The following is an 18,830-nucleotide window of genomic DNA, read 5'->3' on the forward strand; positions in this document are numbered from 1 at the left end:
TCTGATGGAAAGTAGTTGTTCAGAGTGTTGATTTTATGTTGGCATTGTAGTAGGTTGGAGATACTCTCTTCTCCGGTCTTTTGAAGGTTTGAAAGACTATGTGTCTTTGACTATTAGATCGCGACGGAGCCATATGCTAATTTTAGATCTTTTGCTCCGTGAATCTTTTAAGGTGGTGCTTTGTGTTGTATAATATTTGTCCCCTAAAGTTTGATGTTTTTATCTTCAATTATAGTATTATTTCACTATTGTAATCAAGAGCGATACTTGTGTCAAATGGTCATCGCCTTATTGTAAGATCCATTAGAGCCGATGAGATCCGCAAACTCACATCATATAAAAAAGCTAATCACAATTTATTGATGCGTCTGCGTTACTCCAACTCTATTAATTAGTTTAATACAAACCCACTAACTTATACCTCTGCTTCATTCTACTCTATCCGATACCCTACGACTACTATCCAATAAAAGTATAAACCCCAATCCCCTCATCACCTCCTTTTTCAGCAGGCCGGAGAATTACGGTGCTCCGCGGCACACCACACCACTATTCAAATAGAAGCCCTCTTCCCGCCCTGCTACCCACCAATAAACCATCAAAAAGAAGTCCAAAACCCATCCAATTCCCGAGAAATATGACCGTTGAAAACATCGGATCAAGCACGATTTCCAATGCACCCAATTCAAATTTGAAATCCAAGCTCAGTAGAATAAGAAGGTAGCCAGGCCGAGTATTTGTTCTCAATATACTTACTACTACACACTTCACCAATGACTGGTCTTAAGAGAACTCCTCTACTTCCTCACAACTCCAATTCTTCCACCCCTTCACCTCCTCACCAACACCCCAATCTTGACCCAACTGCGGATAAGGAGAATTTGGTCATCTCGGTCGCGCCGACCGGCTGCGGCAATGGCCATGTCTTTGCCTCTGCTCCTTGGAAGGGGAAGAAGCTGCTGCAATCCAATTTGGGCAAGACCAACCTCAACAAAGTGGCATTCAAGAGTTCTTGGGACCCACTTCCTTCGTCGTCGTCGTCCGACGTCTGGGAGTTCTCCGATTCGGAGTCTGCGCCGGCTTCTTCCTGGTCTACTCTCCCCAATAGGTTCATGATTCTGGTTCTCCTCATTTTCTATTCTTGGGATTAAATTGGGCTAGATGTTTAGTGTACACTTTGGAATTTTAATGGAGTGGAGTATAATTGTTTGGTTGTTTCAGGTCATTGTTGTGCAGGCCTCTTCCTTTGGACGTAGGGAGGTGTACTTGCATTATAGCCAAGGAGAAATCAAATGAGATTCGTGGGGTGGCTATCTATTCTCTTTATACCAATGTAAGAGAAATACTATACCAATGTCATAATATTATGCATTCTTATTACTACCATCCTTGGAAATCATATGCAATTCTTATTACAACAACCGAGTTTTAAGTTTGATATTTTGCCAAGACATCACATCACATAGCATTGCAATGTTTTGTTTTAAGTGTGCAGGAAACACTTGTGTTCAGTATTCTGTAGTTTAATTCTTAACTTATAGATTCCATGTTCAAGTTCAGTAACATTTGGATAATAAAGTGGTGAGGAAATTTTGGATGAAATTATCATCTTACACTACTTAATAATGGAGAAGCCACCTTAATTTCTACTAAAATTTTGCTTCAAGAAGTTTGAGCAACCTCCAGTGAACTTGGTTGCCATTCTGTTGTTTAACTCTTAGCTTATACTTTTCATGTTCAAGTTCAGTAATATTTGGATAATAAAGTGGTGAGGAAATTATGGATGAAATTATCATTTTACACTACTTGATAATGGAGAAGCCACTTTAATTTATACTAAAATTTTGCTTCAAGAAGTTTGAGCAACCTCCAGTGAATTTGGTTGCCATTCTGTTGTTTTAACTCTTAGCTTATAGTTTTCATGTTCAAGTTCAGTAATATTTGGATAATAAAGTGGCGAGGAAATTATGGATGAAATTATCATCTTACACTACTTGATAATGGAGAAGCCACCTTAATTTATACTAAAATTTTGCTTCAAGAAGTTTGAGCAACCTCCAGTGAACTTGGTTGCCATTCTGTTGTTTAAATCTTAGCTTATAGTTTTCATGCTCAAGTTCAGTAATATTTGGATAATAAAATGGCGAGGAAATTATGGATGAAATTATCATCTTACACTACTTGATAATGGAGAAGCCACCTTAATTTATACTAAAATTTTGCTTCAAGCACTTTGAGCAACCTCCAGTGAACTTGGCTGTCATTTAGTTTTTAATAACTAGTAACTATTTAACAGGAGGGTCAGGGCCGGCAAGATCGAAAACTCGCAGTTGCGCGGCATAGGAGGAGGAAGGGAAGATCAGAGTTCATCATAGCTCAGAATCCACAAGGGATATTTTCTACCTCAGATGAGAGTTTCTTGGGGACTATGTCAGCTAATCTCATGGGGTCAAAGTACCAAATATGGGATCAGGTTTAACTAAAAAGACTTTGTTTGATAAAATAGAGTTAGAAGCATTCATTGTGGTGCTTCAATTAGATGACTGAGGAAATCTTTGATGATTGTAGGGGCATCTTGATTCGTCGAAGAATCACTCGAAGCGACTTCTCGGTGTTGCAGTGTAAGATAATTATTCTTATACCTTTCTCATCAGACAGACACAGACAATTCTATCTCTGTAAAAAAGGTTTCATTATGTTCATGAGATCGTATTCAACTTGTGGCAGGTTTATTCCTACCATAACTACTCTTACAGGGAGTTTTAGAAGCATAAGAGCATGGATACCCAAGCAACAATCCATGCAGATAAAGAACACAAACACTACTCAGGTGAAACTGAGACTGGTTCAATTGTAGAAATGTTATATGAATGCATTCTTTTCTGGTGTTACATAATGAGCATTACAGATTCAACACATCAATGGACTTCCGAAAGACTGGGAGGAAAAGAGGAATAGATCCCACCAGCTCTTTTCAAGGGTCCCATACTACAATCATGTAAGCAAATTCAGAAGAAAGATGGATTAGTGATCTGTAATCTAATTACAAAAGATGGAAATTTAATTCATATTTTATCAGGTAACTAAGCGTTATGAACTAGATTTCAGAGAAAGGGCAGGAAGAGCAGGCCACAAAGTGCAGACATCAGTGAAGAATTTTCAGCTGACAATGGAGGTAGTATATTAGTATCTTTTCTTCTATCAGTGCTGAGACAATGATTCAAAGAGTTTTCTTTAAATTTTTATCTGAGTATTGGCTTTCAAACTAGACTACAGCATAACAATTTTGTTTATTCTTTCTTATTTTTTATTAAAATGTTCCTGGAAATGAAGGGCATTTTGCATGAAAAATATTGAGAATGTTTGCAAGTGCATCGAAAGAACACTTAAAACATTCAAATATAATATGACAACTTTTTCACTGATAAAAATAAATTGTTGGTTATGTATCAATATCTTTTCTTATGTCAAACAGGAGAAAGGAAGACAAACAATCTTACAGCTCGGAAGAATAGGAAAGTCAAAGTATGTAATGGACTTCAGGTAAACAATCAATGCATTTTGCTTATGCTTAGCATCCATTGACCATCAGAAGAGAAGAGAAATTATGTTTCTATTTAGAATGTTTCTTGATAAATCTACATATTTGCAGATATCCTTTGACTGGCTATCATGCATTTTGCTTATGCTTAGCATCCATTGACTCCAAGCTTTGTTGCTCGCTGTAAATTTCAACCCTCTAGCTGTTCAACTATGTGTAAAACGACGGCTAACTTACTGTTGTTTGCCGTTTGATTCATTTTTTGGTAACTGATAACGATTGTAATAGTTAGTTAAGTGTAGTAATTGACAAAGGGAAGGCTAGCATTCTCATCCAAAAATTTGAATCTTTTCTATTCTTTTTTTATATCAAAATAGTAGTTTTATGAGACATTGAGACATGGTTATGCTTGAGAAGCTTGTAGAATTCTGTCATAGCAAAACAATATTGATAAATCTATGATTTTTAATACGTAGCTGGTGGATCTGAGATCGAATGCAATTCTTAGATCTGAAATCTAACGCAAACAACAAACTAAAAAGAATCAAAATATATGTAGTAAATGAGTGAAAGAAGGATTTGCAATCTAAGATGTACTTAAAACAAAATACAGGTAACATTTATCATAAAAACAAACATTAGTATATTTTAAGTTGACAGATAACTGCAGCAGCAGTAGTCATAGGAGTCGTATAGTAATTAAAAGAAGTTGCAAACAAATGCTTTACATGTCATATCCACTCCAATAGTAAGCAATACAAACAAGGAATACAAAGATAATGGAAAATGTTACAAGATACATGCCACTGGTAATAAATGGCTGGATTATATCAAAGTTTTGTGGAAGAAGAACAAATTACCTCTGGATATATCAAAGTGAGGTAATTATTTTAGTAAAGACAATGACAATTGACTTGTTGTGTGACATGAGATATATGCAGGATTTCACTTTTCAGACATCCATCCTTCTTGGCAAGGCAATAATTTTACACCATGAATTGTTCCAATTTGTTATTTCCTATCCTCCTCTTTTGAGTCTTCTCCACTTGTTCCACTCCTCTCCTTTCTTCTTGCATTTATCCTTCAGCTGCTGCTACTTTTCCTTTTCCTTTTCCTTTTTCTTATCCATGCAAAAATTAGTTACAGATTATATTAAGAACCGAAATAACTATATGCGTTGATCAAATGATATCAAACATGCTCCATCTGTAGTCATCTATAGTTAATAAATATTGTTGGTTAATCCAAAAGATTAAGGTCTACTCTTTGATAATACGTATTTCATTTTCAAAACTCTCTTTGTTGATTAAGTGCGTGGAAATCAATAACAAGAAAGATCAACAGCTATGGATAGCTTTCTAAGAATATTGATAAGCATAACAAGCTTCGATTGCATAGATATATTTCAGCAGTATTCAGATTAAACTTTTGGCTTCTGTGATCTTTAAATATTAGCATAAAAGATACTACGTACTTAAATTTAGATGAAATAGCTAGGACAAAACAATGAAAAAAAGAAAGTTAAAATGTATACGTATAACAGCTAAATCCAGTTAAGACTCAAACTTGGACTGGCGGGAGACATATCCATGCAGAGAATGGAAAGAAAGAAGAGAGAGATAGAGAGAGAGAGAGAGGAGTAAACAGACCTCTGGCTCTGAGCTCCGGTAGGTTGGTGTTGTAGGCGAAGGGTTGTTGGTGTTGTAGGTGAAGGGTTGTTTGGTGTACTCCAGATAAGCGATTCCATCGATTGTGAAAGCACGGACCTTGGAGAACTGCTGGATGATGGGCCAATCTTGGCGTCTCACCTGGCATCTCTCGAGCACACGGATATTGCAGACCATTTCTAATTCGAGGTCGTGATCATGAAGGTGGCGTTGTCGCTTCTGTAGCAATCGCGACACCCAGTCGGGAAGACACTCCATGGATACATTAAGTAGAAACAAGAATTGCAGCGCATCCAAATTCTGGACACAACTTAGAGCAGGTGAATGAATCACACGAAGTCTTCTTAGTTGCGGAAGATTTGAGACTGTTTCTATACTATTGCTGTCAACGATCTGAAGCCACTGAGTTTGGGAAGGGAGGTTCTGTACTGCTCTCAAGCTGCGAGCTCCTTCTATGTGCAAGGTTTGCAACATAGTCGCGTGCTTCAACCGTTCTGGAAGAGCTCTTAGCTTTGGACAGTCTGTAAGAGCCAACTTTTGAAGACGAAGCATCAATGGTAGAGCTCCCTCCTCTTCCTCTTCAATTTTTTCACCCAAGGACCACTCTTCCCAGTTTGGCATTTTCTCAAAGTATAGAAGTTCGAGCTTGGGAAAGGCATTTAACCGATTGCCGAGGAATTCTTGGCTGATGGTTACCACTGCTGATGCATTAACAATTCTAAGATATTTTAAATGTAGCAATTGGCCGAGCGGGGGAAGGTGCGGACAATATATGCAATTCAAAAGTTGCAATGATATTAGACTAGAAAGAGAAGTTGCCATGTAGATGGGATATCGGCGACCAAAGAAACCATCAACGGTGAGAATTTCTAAGCAAGGGGGAGGGGACAATTTCTCAAAAATTTCCTCAATTTTGTTTGTCTCCTCCTCAGAGTATGACCACTGACCAACCCGTTTTGCCTGTGGTGTCCAGCGTAGTTCTAATGTTCTAAGATGATGTTTCTTGTCAAGCATGACTCCATCTGTTGCCCTCTCCAACTTAACTATAGATAGTTCTCTTAGCTGATCGAGAGACTCTACCTCTTTCAACTCCCAACCGTCTTGCATTTCACCGGTACCACATTCACCGGCCACTATAAATCCTTCCAAGTTGGTAAGTGATTGCAATCTCCCTATCCCTTTTGGCACATTATTTAGTGACATATTACTGATGCCAAGATATCGCAGATTACATAATTGAGTGAGACCACTTGGAAGGGCATGCAATTGCTTACAATCTGTTAAGTTCAAACTCTGTAGGTTAGTTAGGCGATCAAGTGAATTTGGTAGCTCAGATATTCTTGTGGATGCAAGATCAAGCACCCTCAAATGTATTAGATTTCCCAAAGAATCAGGCATACTCTCAATACCTTTAAGAACTAAGACCCGGAGATATGCAAATCTTGTAAACAAATCATTCTCAACTCTAGAAGGGCCATCAAAAAGCAGCAAGGCCCTCAAGCATAGTCGTTCTGTTTCTAGACCAAGAGGGATAACAATGGGCTCTCCTTTATTTGCAATTGACAGGCGACGAATCTTAGATAGAGCGATGGGATTTAACGATTCAGGGTCTCCGTAAAAACTTTCGCTTTGTGACAAATGCAGAGCAAGAGATCGTAAAAGATCGTGCATTTTGCATACCTTTCCAGTAATGCTGAAATGAAGATCTAGTTGTAGGAGGCTCCTTCTGACTAACTCATTATAATAATCTTCTGCTGTAGCTTCTATAATTTGATCTTCTCCTCCTATTTTAATAAATCCTTCAGCAATCCAGAACCTAACAAGATCATCACGCTGCATTAGTTTATCCTCTGGATAAAGGGAGCAGTAGAGAAAGCACTGCTTAAGCTCTGGGGACAAGACATCGTAGCTCAGGTATAGAGCTCCCTGGAGTTCTTCGGGAAGCCCTTTTATGGACCAGGCATCGCTTTTAAGTAGTTGTTCCCATTCTCCTTTATTTGGTTCCTTTGTAGCTAAGATGCCAGCAACCATCTTGATTGCCAGAGGAAGATGCCCACATTTCCTCACAATCTGAATCCCAACATCTCTCAAGCTGAGCACATCATCTTCCCTATCTAGATAAGCTCTCTTGCGTAGTAGTTCCCAACCAGAATTAATAGACAATTGGGCCACCTCATGGATGTGTACTGCTCCCATTTCCTTTGCAACATTTTGGTTTCTAGTTGTTATCAAGATCCTTCCACTGCCTTGTTCGCTTTGAAGGGGAACTCGGAGTAAATTAGTCCATACATCTGACTGCCAGACATCATCTAGCACAAGAAAGATTCGTTTCCCAGCGACGACGGCTCTTAGTTTCTGATGGAGTTCTGCAACGCTTTTCGCCCGTCCGTAGTCACCTCCGCTACTCCTGATGATCTCTTTTAACAACTCGATCTCTGAGTAGCTTTGAGAGACGCATGTCCATACCATGACAGAGAAGTAGTTTCTTTTTGCAGCGTCCTCGTATACTTTCTGAGCAAGTGTGGTCTTACCTATGCCCCCCATACCGACAATGGCAAAAACTTGATGTTCTTTTCCTTCCTTGCTGCTAACTATCATCTCCACCAGCTCCGCAGCAGCAGCTTTGATCTCATCCCCCACAACGTCGGCATCAAGAAGTGGAGATGTCATACGAGCACTAGCCGCCGTTGTCACATGAGGGTCATTGGATCCGGCATCCTTAAGGCTAAACATTACTTTGTCCTTGTGGATCTCCTCCAATCTATTATTGAGGCTTTTAATTCTGCCTCCAATCTCATGACGCACACGCATACCAGTAAAGCAAGATGAGAGCAAGGGGAATTTACAGCATACCGGTGGGTTTGACGAAGAGGATGATGGTTGATCCATCAGTAGGTTGGCAGCCTCATATCTGCAGAGGTCGATGATATCATCAGCGTCGTACATGACGTCCTTCAGCTCGTTCAGCCAAGTGTTGATGGCCGGTTCTTGGATCCTCCGCTTCTCCGCATACTGGAGGACTCCTTTGATCCTCTCCATCCTTCTCTGCAGCCTCTTAAGCTCATCCTTCACCCCGAGTACAAGGACTACTTGCTCCTCAACTAGAGTGCCAAGCCTACTGGCGCAACTGGAAACAAAAGCATCCAGGACCATCGCCATTTCTTCTCTTCTCCAAAAGAGCTCAATAACTTCTTCTTCTTCTTCTTCTTCTCTTCTCAAGTTTCAAAGCTCAGAAACTTCCTCCAGGACTTGAACCTCAATTATTTCTGAAATCAACGGTGAGACTGGAACAAGGACGCAAAAGCTGGCTGTCTTCAAAATTAAAAATTTGGAGGCAGCTGTATTGACTAAATTAAAGGATAGAAAAATCCTTATATTGCAGGATGGGAAGGTGGGATAGGGAAAAAAAGAAAAGAAAACTAACATTAAATTCTGAAGTCAATGGAGGTTCTTTTGCTTATCAAACCATGCAAAGTTGTGGTGAAATGAATCAAGATTTAACCTATATATGGCACTTAACATTGCATCTAGAGCAACAAATATACGCAAGCTTTGAACCAAGGTGGTAAATAAAAAAGACCAAGGTTCCACACCAGTTGATCGAGCAACAGATCAGAAATGTCTCCATGGAGTTAAAATTATGCAAACCTCACTGGCAGCAGTTGTTTCATAAAATTATGCAACGACCACATATCAACATCATCATTTTGTATTACTTTCTACATTCACAGGCTCTAGTTCTTTCATTTTTGTAATATTATAGATTTTTCTTTTTCATTATTATTCTCGCAATATCTTTTATATAATTGGGTCGCAGAAAGAGCAAGAGGTTTTTATTAATCTAAACCATGGCGTGTGATATTCTACTAGGACTCTATCAAATGTGGAGGTTTATATATATATATATATGTATATGTTTTCCCATGGTTTTTAATTCAAAATAGGACTCTAACAGCAGGTTTTAAAAATCCTAGAGTACATAAAACTTCATTTATATTGTTTGGGGTTGAAGTGTTTATAGCCCAAGGGTAGTTGTTAGCAAGAGCAAGGACAAGACTTTCCTGATAGGCATTTTCTCAAAGTATAGAACTTCTAGCTTGGGAAAGAAAGACATTTAACTCATTGCTGAGGAATTCTATTGCTTAGGAATTCTAGGCTACAAAACATTAGGTAGGAGGCATGGTTTTGAGGATATGTTGGCGTTTGCAATCATGGATAATGAAAACACATTTTATTTTGATTACAAGAACCACACTTGGGAACTTGTGCAAAAAGATAGAATAAAGAATAATTGGTTGCAAGTGGATCAAATAGGGTGAAAGAATTTAAGATAACGAAGGATCAAAGTACAGAGCTCGTCTTGTAGTAACGGCTTACAAACTAGAGGATGGTGTTTGATTACAAAGAAATATTTTCTCCTATGGTGAAGCATACATCAATTAAGGCGATGTGAGACATGGAGCTTGAATGTTTGGATGCAAAGATTGACTTTCTTTCTAGTGAGATTGAAGAGGGCATATACATGGAGCAACGGAAGGATTGAAGGAGCAAGGTAAAGAAACCAAGCTAAACAAATTTCTACTGTCTAAAACAATCTATTAGACAATGGTATAGGAGATTTGATTCCTTGCTGATATGTTTTTATAATGTGAGAAGCAAGTATGATAGTTGTGCTTATTATAAGATGCTTCACGATGGCTCCTTTATTATTTTGATAATTTTATGTTGATATTATGTTAATTACTTGCTTAAGTCGTGGTGAAGATATGCTTTAGTATAACTCTTGGGTTATCCATAACTGAAGCAAAGCACATGGCGATAGTGAAAGCGATCAAGGAGGTTTTGTGGTTGACATAATCAATAAACTAGGATTGGTATCATGTCATTAGGATGGATTGAGGAAAGCAAGATAGATTTAGTTAAAGTAAACACAAAAGATAATACAATGGATGTGCCTACAAAGCCGGTGACAACGAAAAAGTTCAAGCATAGCTTTGATTTGGTCAATCTTTTGCATCGCTAAAGATTAGTGGAACCTTGGCATCTACGACGGTAGCAAGATATCTCTTCAAAGTTTCTCAAGTTGATTTTGGATACAAACATCAAGTAGGAGATTGTTGCAATTGAAGCTTGAATGCAAATAGGCTTAGGAAAAGGGTTTCCTAGGTTTGCTATAGTTGGAACAAATACTATAAGAGTTATTCTTTTGTGTTTATCTCCAAATGCAATAGGAATAAGAGGTTAAAGCCTAGTAGGACCTGGAATATGAGCAAAGGCTTTACATATCATATCCACTCCAATAGTAAGTAAGCAATACAAATATAATAGACAATGTTACAAGATACATGGCACTAGTAACAAAAGAAAGGATTACAATGCATCAACCTCGAGTATGTTCAACCTAAAAAGCATATATCAAAGTGAGGCAATTATTTTTGTATAGACAATGACAATTGACTCTTGTTGTGATCACATGAGATGTGGGATTTTCACTTCTCATAGAACCATCCTTCTTAGCAATCTTCTTCTTCTTCTTCTTCTTCTTCTTCTTCTTCTTCTTCTTCTTTTAATTGTAGTGCTCACAATTGCATACGTATATTTAAACATTGGCATAGAAGATGGTAGATGGGTTACACCAATCAATGATTAGCCTTTGATCTAGCACCTCCCTCGAAGGATTTTAGAACATAATTTGTCACTCGCTCTGCTTAATGAAAAAGAAGAAGGAAAAGTTAAGCACATCTAGAACAGAAAACGCATTGCAGGATAAAAGCCACAAAACTTTTAGTAAGACATAAATTAAATTATGGAAGCCTTAGACAATGGGAGGAACAAGGAGAACATTTTGGTCATTATTTAATCACCATGAGTTAATTATCACAATGGATTAGCTACAAGTTGGTGACACCCAAATGGATATGCTTTCCTGTCACCTAAATCTATCACATAATTAAGAAGAAAATCTAGTTAAGCCTCAAACTTGGACAGGCATGAGACATGCCCATGCAGAGAATGGGAAAAAGAAAGAGTTATAACACAGAGGAGTAAGCCAGACCTCTGCCTCTGAGCTCCGGAAGGTTAGTGTTGCAGGTGAAGGGTAGTTTGGTATACTCCAGGTAAGCACTTCTATCGACTGTGTTGGCACGGACCTTTGGAAACTGCTGGATGATGGGCCAATCTTGTCGTCCCACTTGACATCTCTCAAGCACACGAATATTGCACTTCATTTCAAATTTGAGGTCGTCATCGTGAAGGTGTTGTCGCTGCTGGAGCAGTCCTGACATCCACTCAGGAAGGCCCTCCATCGATTCATCTTCTAGATACAAGAATTGCAACGCATCTAAATTCTGGACGCAACTCAAAGAAGGTAATCGCTCCAGGATGAACTCTCTCAGCTGAGGAAGATTTGAGACCCTTTCTATGTTGTTGCTTTCAATGATCCGAAGCCACTGTGTTAGGGAAGGGAGGTTCTCTACTGCTCTCAGGCTGTGAGCTCTTTCTATGTGTAATGTTTGCAGCATAGTCGCACGCTTCAGTTGTTCTGGGAGAGCTCGTAGCTTTGGACAGTTTATAAGATTTAACTTCTTCAGACGAGGCAACAATGATTGAGCTCCCTCTTCAATTTCTTCGCCTAAGGACCACTCTTCCCAATTAGGCATTTTCTCTAAGGAGAGGAATTCAAGCTTGGGAAAGACGGTTGCTATAGCTAAGCCCATCCTCACCCTATTGCCAAGGAATTCTAGGCCAACCATTACCACTGATAAGGCCCCTTCAATTGTAAGAGATCTTAAATGTGGCAATTGGCCTAGTGGTGGAAGTTGCGGACAAGATATGCAATTCAAAAGCTTCAATGATGTTAGACTAGGAAGATAAGTTGCCATGTAGGTGGGATATCGACGACCAAAGAAACCATCAATGATGAGATTTTCTAAGCATGAGGGAGGGGATAATTTCTCAAAGATTTCTTCAATCTTATATGTCTCTTCCTCAGAGTATGATTGGTGACTAGCCTGCTTTGCTCGTAGTGTGCAGCGTAGCTCTAACGTTCTGAGGTGGTGTTTCCTTTCAAGCAAGACCCCATCTATTGCCCTCTCCAACTTAACTATACGCAACCATCTTAGCTGGTTGAGAGACTCTAGCTCTTTTAACTCCCAACCGTCATGCATGTTGCCATTCGCATATTCACTAGCCACTACGAATCCTCCCAAGGTATTAAGTGATTGCAATCTCCCTATCCTTTCTGGCACGTAATTTAGAAGCGTATCACCGATGTCAAGATACCTTAAATTACATAACCGAGTGAGACCTCTTGGAAGGGCTTGTAGTTGCTTACAACGCTTTAAGTCCAAAGTCTGTAGATTTGTTAGGCGACCAAGTGATTCTGGTAGCTTGGATATTCTAGTATCAGCAAGATCTAGAACCCTCAAATGTATTAGATCTCCTAATGAATCTGGAATGCTCTCGATCCCTTCTCCGTTAAGAACTAAGACTCGAAGATATGCAAGTCTTATAAACAAATCGTTCTCGACTTTAGGAGGACTATTGAAAAGCAGCAAAGTCCTCAAGCATAGATATTTTGTTTCTAGGCTAGGAGGGATAACAACAACTTCTCCTTCCTTTGCAATTGACAGGCGGCGAATCTTTGACAGAGCAGTGGGATCTAACAACTGAGGATCTCCATAAAAACTTTCGCTTTGTGACAAATACTGAGCAAGAGACCGTAAAAGATCATGCATTGTGCATCTGCTTTGGTCAGGATATTCAGGTTTTAGTTGTAGGAGACTCCTTCTAACTAACTCATTATAATATTCTTCTGCTGTATCTTCCATAATTTGATGACGTCCTCTTACTTTAATAAATCCTTCAGCCACCCAAAAGCTAATAAGATCTTTACGATCTATTGCTTTATCCTCCGGACAGAGAGAGAAGCAAAGGAAGCACTGTTTAAGCTCAGGTGATAAATCCTCGTAACTCAAATATAAAGCTCCCCTGAGCTCTTCGGGAAGCTCTTTTATGGACCAAGCATCGTTTCCAAGTAGTTTTTCCCATTCTCTTTTAGTTGGTTCCTTTGTGGCCAAGATCCCAGCAATAGTCTTGATTGCCAGAGGAAGGCCCCCACATTTCTTCACTAGTTGAATCCCTACATCTCTCAAGCTCAGCACATCTCCTTCCCTATCTAGATAAGCTCTCTTGCTTAGCAGTTCCCAACCAGAATCAATAGACAACTGTTCCATCTCATGGATGTGTGCTGCCCCCATTCCCTTTGCAACATTTCGGTCTCTAGTTGTTATCAAGATCCTTTTACTGCCTTCTCCATTTTGAAGCGGAACTTGCAGTAGATTACTCCACACCTCTGATTGCCAAACATCATCCAGCACCAAGAGGAATCTCTTCCCACCAACAACATCTCTTAGTTTCTGATGGAGCTCTGCAATGCTTTCAGCCCGTCCGTAGTCACCCCCGCTGCTCCTAATGATCTCTTTCAACAACTCGACCTCAGAATAGCTTTTCGATACGCACGTCCATACCATGACAGAGAAGTAGTTTTTTATTGCAGGGTCATTGTATACTTTCTGAGCAAGTGTGGTCTTACCTATGCCCCCCATACCGATGATAGCAAAAATTTGATGTTGTCGTTTCCCTTCCTTGCTGCTAACTACCCTCTTCACCAGCTCCTCAGCAGCAGTCTTGATCTCATCCCCCACAACATCGGCATCAAGAAGTGGAGATGTCATACGAGCACTCGTCCTTGTCATATGAGGGTCATTGGATCCACCATCCTTAAGGCTAAACATTACTTTGTCCTTGTGGATCTCCTCCAATCTATTATTGAGGCTTTCAATTCTGCCTCCAATCTCATGACGCACACGCATACCAGTAAAGCAAGATGAGAGCAAGGGGAATTTACAGCATACCGGTGGGTTTGACGAAGAGGATGGTAGTAGGTCGTGGTCCTCCAATAGGTTGGCAGCCTCGTATCTGCAGAGGTCGATGATGTCATCAGCGTCGTACATGACGTCCTTCAGCTCGTTCAACCAGTTGTCGATGGCCGGATCTTGGATCCTCTTCCTCTCAGCATACTGGAGGACGCTTTTGATCATCTCCATCCTTCTCTGTAGCCTCTTGAGCTCATCCTTCACCCCGAGCACAACGACTACTCGCTCCTCAACCAGAGTAGCAAGCCTGCTGGCACAGATCGAAACAAAAGCATCCAGGATCATAGCCATTTTTGTCTCCAAAGTGCTAGAACTTTACTTCCTAGTCTTCTATAATTCCGTGCTCCGACACTGTGAGAAAACACAATCTAAGAGAGATACGTAAAGCATAATCTAAAAAGGTTTCCAACCAACAACAGCCACCTTATATTCCTTTTGTCTAGAATATTGTGTCACAGTCGTCAGCAAGAGAACGGGCAAGACTTCGGAATGTGGGTCTTTTTCTTAATTAAGAGAAAAAAAAAGCTAGTTTTATTTGTCATTAGTGGAAGATCTCTTTGGCTGTGTAAGTTTTCTTCTTTCTTGTATCCATGCAAGACAAAGCATGGAGAACAATCCGCTGAACCACTCAAAGGGATATATCCTGTGCATATTTGAGCTATGTAGAAGATTACTAATATACTTTGATTTGATCTAATGAAGACTGTTTTTGCCTCGGCGAACTTGAATCCCAAGGAAGTAAGACAACTCTCTTGTTGTAGTCTAGTAATTAATGCGAAGACAATAGATGATTTGTTACTTGTAACAATTAAATCATCTATATAAACAAACCCCTTCGAGCTTGTTTCAGACCATAGATAGGTTTATGTAATCCGCACACATAATAAACATGTAAGGAACTCTCTTTCCAACAATTTATATATATATACACACACTGTATCTTTTTCTTCTTTCTTTGTTTCAAACCATAGATATGTTTTGACTTCTCATCGTTGGATGTTACTTACTTGTTACTATTTAAGATTCTGTGATGCTTATTCCTACCTGCGAGCTTCACGACGTAGTTTTAATTAGTAATGAACAAGCCAATAGTTAACAGGCACCAAAGCTTGTTGTTTGTCTAATTAAACCTTCTTTGCATTAAAATAATATGGTCGTCTAGCTGGAGATAGAATTCGTAATAGCGAGTGAGCCGCGAGGAAAGTCCCACCGAGCTACTCCTGCCGGCCGGCGAGGGACCAGCAGCAAGAGACGATAACGTCCCGCCGACGACAGTGTCTACGTTGGCGTTCCGACGAGTGTCATAGCGACAGAAGTAGAGTTGTTGACATGCTACGACGAGCTTGTCACCCTTCCAGAAGAGATGGGGTGCTCCACAGCAGGAGGTGATGTCCCTTGAGACAGACGTAAAGACTGTCTTTATTGTCGGAGTTTATTAATTAATGGCATCTATCAATCATACGTCCTTTTTTTTTTATATATAATTGATCAATGGGTATTATTGCAATGGAGGTATCAGGTATGTCACGTCGCTCACCACCTACTGTTGGTCGGACCCCGCCTAATTTTGGTTGGGTTAAACTTAATTGTGATGGTTTGGACCACACGACGGAAAAAGCCGGAGAGAGGGGTTAGATATTCAGAGATTCTGACTGTAATATTTTATTAGCAGGAGAGGCGTCGGATAACTGTGGTAGTCCTAGCAAGCCAGAATCATGTGCTTTGAGAGAGGCTTTACTATAAGCCAAGGGCCGGAGAATATATACAAAATCGGAAGCTATTCACTATTGATGATACGATAATCAATCATAATTACAGAGAAGCTAATCTGGCAGCCGACAGGCTTATCAACCATACACGATCTATGTCGACTACTTTTGAAGACTTTTCTGAGTTCACTTTAATTTTGTGTAAAGATGCTATTTACACTCTGTAGAGGTGTGGAAGGCGGGTTGCAACTTTTTGGGCTCCTTGTCTTGTATCTCGTGAATTTTCCTTTTTGTTTGAAAAAAAAGAATGGAGAAGTCGGAGTTATACTATTCATGGTTTTATTTTATTTTTGCATGTCCACCCCTCCGAACTTTTTTATTTCTCCTAGCAATGCAGAATCATGTGCTTTGAGAAAGGCTTTACTATAAGTTAAGGGCCCGAGAATATATACAAAATCGGAAACGGTTCACTATTGATGATACTATAATCAATCATAATTAAAGAGAAGCTAACCTGGCAGCCGATAGGCTAACCAACCATACACGATCTACGATCAACTAATTTTGAAAGATGCTATTTACACTCTGTAGAGGTGTGGAAGGAAGAACGGAGGTATTTGGAAATCGGCATTGCCGAACGTGGAAGTCGGAGTTATGCTATTCATGGTTTTTTTTTTGCATGTTCGCCCCTCCAAAGTTTTTTATTTCTATATACACCCTTCAAAATCCATGGATGTTTGCATTTGCATGGATAACCTTCATGGCTTCATGTATATAAATAAGATTAAATGCCATACAAGAAGTCGTCGACGGATTTGTGCGGATCTTTGGCCTTTGATGCTACTGTAGATCAACACTAATATTTCACAAAATGCTGCTTAAAGTCTTGTCGATGTTAGTCAACATCCATATTTTTGTCAATTATATATATATATAATAAATAGCGACATTTATGGAGCTTTTGGCGGGCGTTTTGGATCGTCAATTAAAAGTTTTACAAATAAGTAAACAACAAATAATTAGTGATATTTTTCCAAATGTTGATGAATTTTTAGTAGCAATTGTTGAAATGGGGATGGAGCTTTTGTTTGACTTTAATACATTTTAAGCATTTGAAAAAAATATACCTCTAAAACTGATTACTTAATTATATATATATATATATATATATATTTAAAATTTTCAGGTACTATAATTGTGCCAGAAAATTGAGGAGTAGAGATGAGCTCCATATGTAAGAGTGATGGCTAGACTAAAATAAATGATGATCATTGTAGCTATGAAAAGCCTTGTTGTGTAAATACTCAAACGGTGAAGGAAGCGGAAGCAAAATCTTCACCTCCAAATAGGATAAATATGAATATTGATAAAAACCAATGCAATGTTTGGGAAAAGACTCCAATGAGGTGTTAATGGTGATAGAATAACACTAAACAAGTTCTAATCACGGATTAAACATCCTAATGCAAACAATCTCTAAAATAAAAATAACGGAGACAATATTTACGTGGTTTGGCAATGTGCCTACATCCACGGGCGGAGCAATCTTCTTTATGCAAATCCCTCACTTACAAAGAGTTTAATAACTCTAATCACTCTTAATATAATGGTGGCTCAACCCTCATAAATATTTTTCTAACTATCAAACCCTAAAAATATACTTTAGTATTTATAGGCAGGTTCAGATTTGGAATTTTTTCGTGTCGCATTCGAATGCCCTCGGGGGTGCGTTCAATAACAATATAGCAGAACCAAAGAGGCATTGGAACGTTGAAGGGATCGTTGTAACACCTGCATCAAATGCTGCTCTCGGGTTGGATTTGCGTTCAAATACGCCATTCGAACGACTGCATCAAAGGCTGCTCTTGAGTTAGGATTTGCATTCGAACGCGGTTGGGTCATACGAATGCTTACATCACTGCTCTCTGTCTGGAAGCCGCGTTCGAACGCCCCTAGGACCCGTTCGAATGCGCTAGTACAGAAATACTGATACATACTGAAATTTGTTGAAAACTAAATTTGAACCAATTTTTAACGGACCTGAAATATGATATACCTTCTATTGTGACTTACTTCAATGACTTAATAGAACCCTTTAAACTTGAATTTATATGTTGTGTCTCTCGATATAATGTCCATTCTAAAGAAAATAAGAGAAGAACGCCCTTTTCACAGTTAGGGGAACGTATCTATTGATTATAAAGAAAGAAAATGAGATTACCTAAGTTTGAGGGGCTATTTGCATCAAAAAGTTCTTAAATTTTAGTAATAATAGGATTGAGCTTTTGTGTGTATATAAATTATACACCATGTTACAAAAAATTATACATCTAGTGTAGAAAATAAACGCACTAAGTTTCTAAAAGCCCAATCTTGTTATCTAAAATTTAATTTTTTTTTTATGCAAATGTCCCAAGTTCCAATAATTATGTCTTTATTCTATAATTGAGGCAACGGACATGACATAATGTGAGGGAGGTTTGATGAGCTATGATATCTTTGCTGGAGATCGATCCTTGTCTCTGATGTCTTCGCTAAAGTTTCAATGAGATTTGTAGGAGGTTCGATGAACTATGAGATCTTCGCCAGAGTTTTGATCCTTTGTCTCCAATGTCTTCGCCAGAGGTTTGATGGATGGAGTTACTGAACTCTTTGTTGGAGGTTCTATGAGCTGCTACATCTTTGCCAAAGTTTGATCCTTGTCTCCAACTTTTTTCATCAGAGGTTTGATGAGCTGCAACATTAATTTTTGTCATGAAGAATAATATGATTATCACTTCCCAGCAGTATCTGGAAAAGTATCACTTGTAGCACCCAAATTTAAAAGCAACAGTAATATATAAGATCATTTCATATCCATATGAAGTAAGAGTAATAAAATTGACACCCCAAAGTGTAGTGAACTCATGGCATGAGCAATGTGGAATTTTGTTATTGGTAGTATATGATATTAAGAAGGCTGGATTTAGTCTTTTCA

At 39.0% G+C, this 18,830-nt stretch overlaps 3 protein-coding genes across 3 annotated transcripts; 1 reads left to right on the forward strand and 2 right to left on the reverse strand.

Moving 5' to 3' along the window:
- Positions 1-742: 742 nt before the first annotated feature.
- Positions 743-3,985, forward strand: LOC140767449 (tubby-like protein 4). Its single transcript, XM_073107366.1, has 9 exons — positions 743-1,108; positions 1,222-1,333; positions 2,297-2,473; positions 2,569-2,621; positions 2,728-2,830; positions 2,909-2,998; positions 3,080-3,175; positions 3,476-3,543; positions 3,653-3,985. Exons 1-9 carry the CDS (start codon positions 774-776, stop codon positions 3,726-3,728), a joined length of 1,110 nt encoding a protein of 369 aa, XP_072963467.1. The 5' UTR covers positions 743-773; the 3' UTR covers positions 3,729-3,985.
- A 238-nt stretch (positions 3,986-4,223) lies between these two features.
- LOC140767376 (putative disease resistance protein RGA4) lies at positions 4,224-8,451 on the reverse strand. Its single transcript, XM_073107254.1, has 2 exons — positions 5,191-8,451; positions 4,224-4,661 (listed from the first exon to the last, which is right to left on the reverse strand). Exons 1-2 carry the CDS (start codon positions 8,365-8,367, stop codon positions 4,635-4,637), a joined length of 3,204 nt encoding a protein of 1,067 aa, XP_072963355.1. The 5' UTR covers positions 8,368-8,451; the 3' UTR covers positions 4,224-4,634.
- Positions 8,452-10,563: 2,112 nt separating this feature from the next.
- LOC140767444 (putative disease resistance protein RGA3) lies at positions 10,564-14,344 on the reverse strand. The gene is made up of 2 exons (XM_073107359.1): positions 11,264-14,344; positions 10,564-10,912 (listed from the first exon to the last, which is right to left on the reverse strand). The coding sequence occupies exons 1-2, from the start codon at positions 14,313-14,315 to the stop codon at positions 10,848-10,850; spliced, it is 3,117 nt and encodes a 1,038-aa protein (XP_072963460.1). The 5' UTR covers positions 14,316-14,344; the 3' UTR covers positions 10,564-10,847.
- Positions 14,345-18,830: the final 4,486 nt, after the last annotated feature.

This window comes from Typha angustifolia, chromosome 9 (genome assembly GCF_048772165.1).
Source record: "Typha angustifolia cultivar Huaian chromosome 9, ASM4877216v1, whole genome shotgun sequence".
Taxonomy (NCBI): domain Eukaryota; kingdom Viridiplantae; phylum Streptophyta; class Magnoliopsida; order Poales; family Typhaceae; genus Typha; species Typha angustifolia.

Coding starts and splice junctions, on each gene's coding strand:
- LOC140767444 (XM_073107359.1), bottom strand. CDS start 14,315: ATGGAGATGATCAAAAGCGTCCTCCAGTATGCTGAGAGGAAGAGGATC. Junction 10,913..11,263: donor TCCGGAGCTCAGAGGCAGAG/GTCTGGCTTACT, acceptor TTCATTAAGCAG/AGCGAGTGACAAATTATGTT.
- LOC140767376 (XM_073107254.1), bottom strand. CDS start 8,367: ATGGCGATGGTCCTGGATGCTTTTGTTTCCAGTTGCGCCAGTAGGCTT. Junction 4,662..5,190: donor ACCGGAGCTCAGAGCCAGAG/GTCTGTTTACTC, acceptor TGCATGGATAAG/AAAAAGGAAAAGGAAAAGGA.
- LOC140767449 (XM_073107366.1), top strand. CDS start 774: ATGACTGGTCTTAAGAGAACTCCTCTACTTCCTCACAACTCCAATTCT. Junction 1,334..2,296: donor TCTATTCTCTTTATACCAAT/GTAAGAGAAATA, acceptor ACTATTTAACAG/GAGGGTCAGGGCCGGCAAGA. Junction 3,544..3,652: donor AAGTATGTAATGGACTTCAG/GTAAACAATCAA, acceptor ACATATTTGCAG/ATATCCTTTGACTGGCTATC.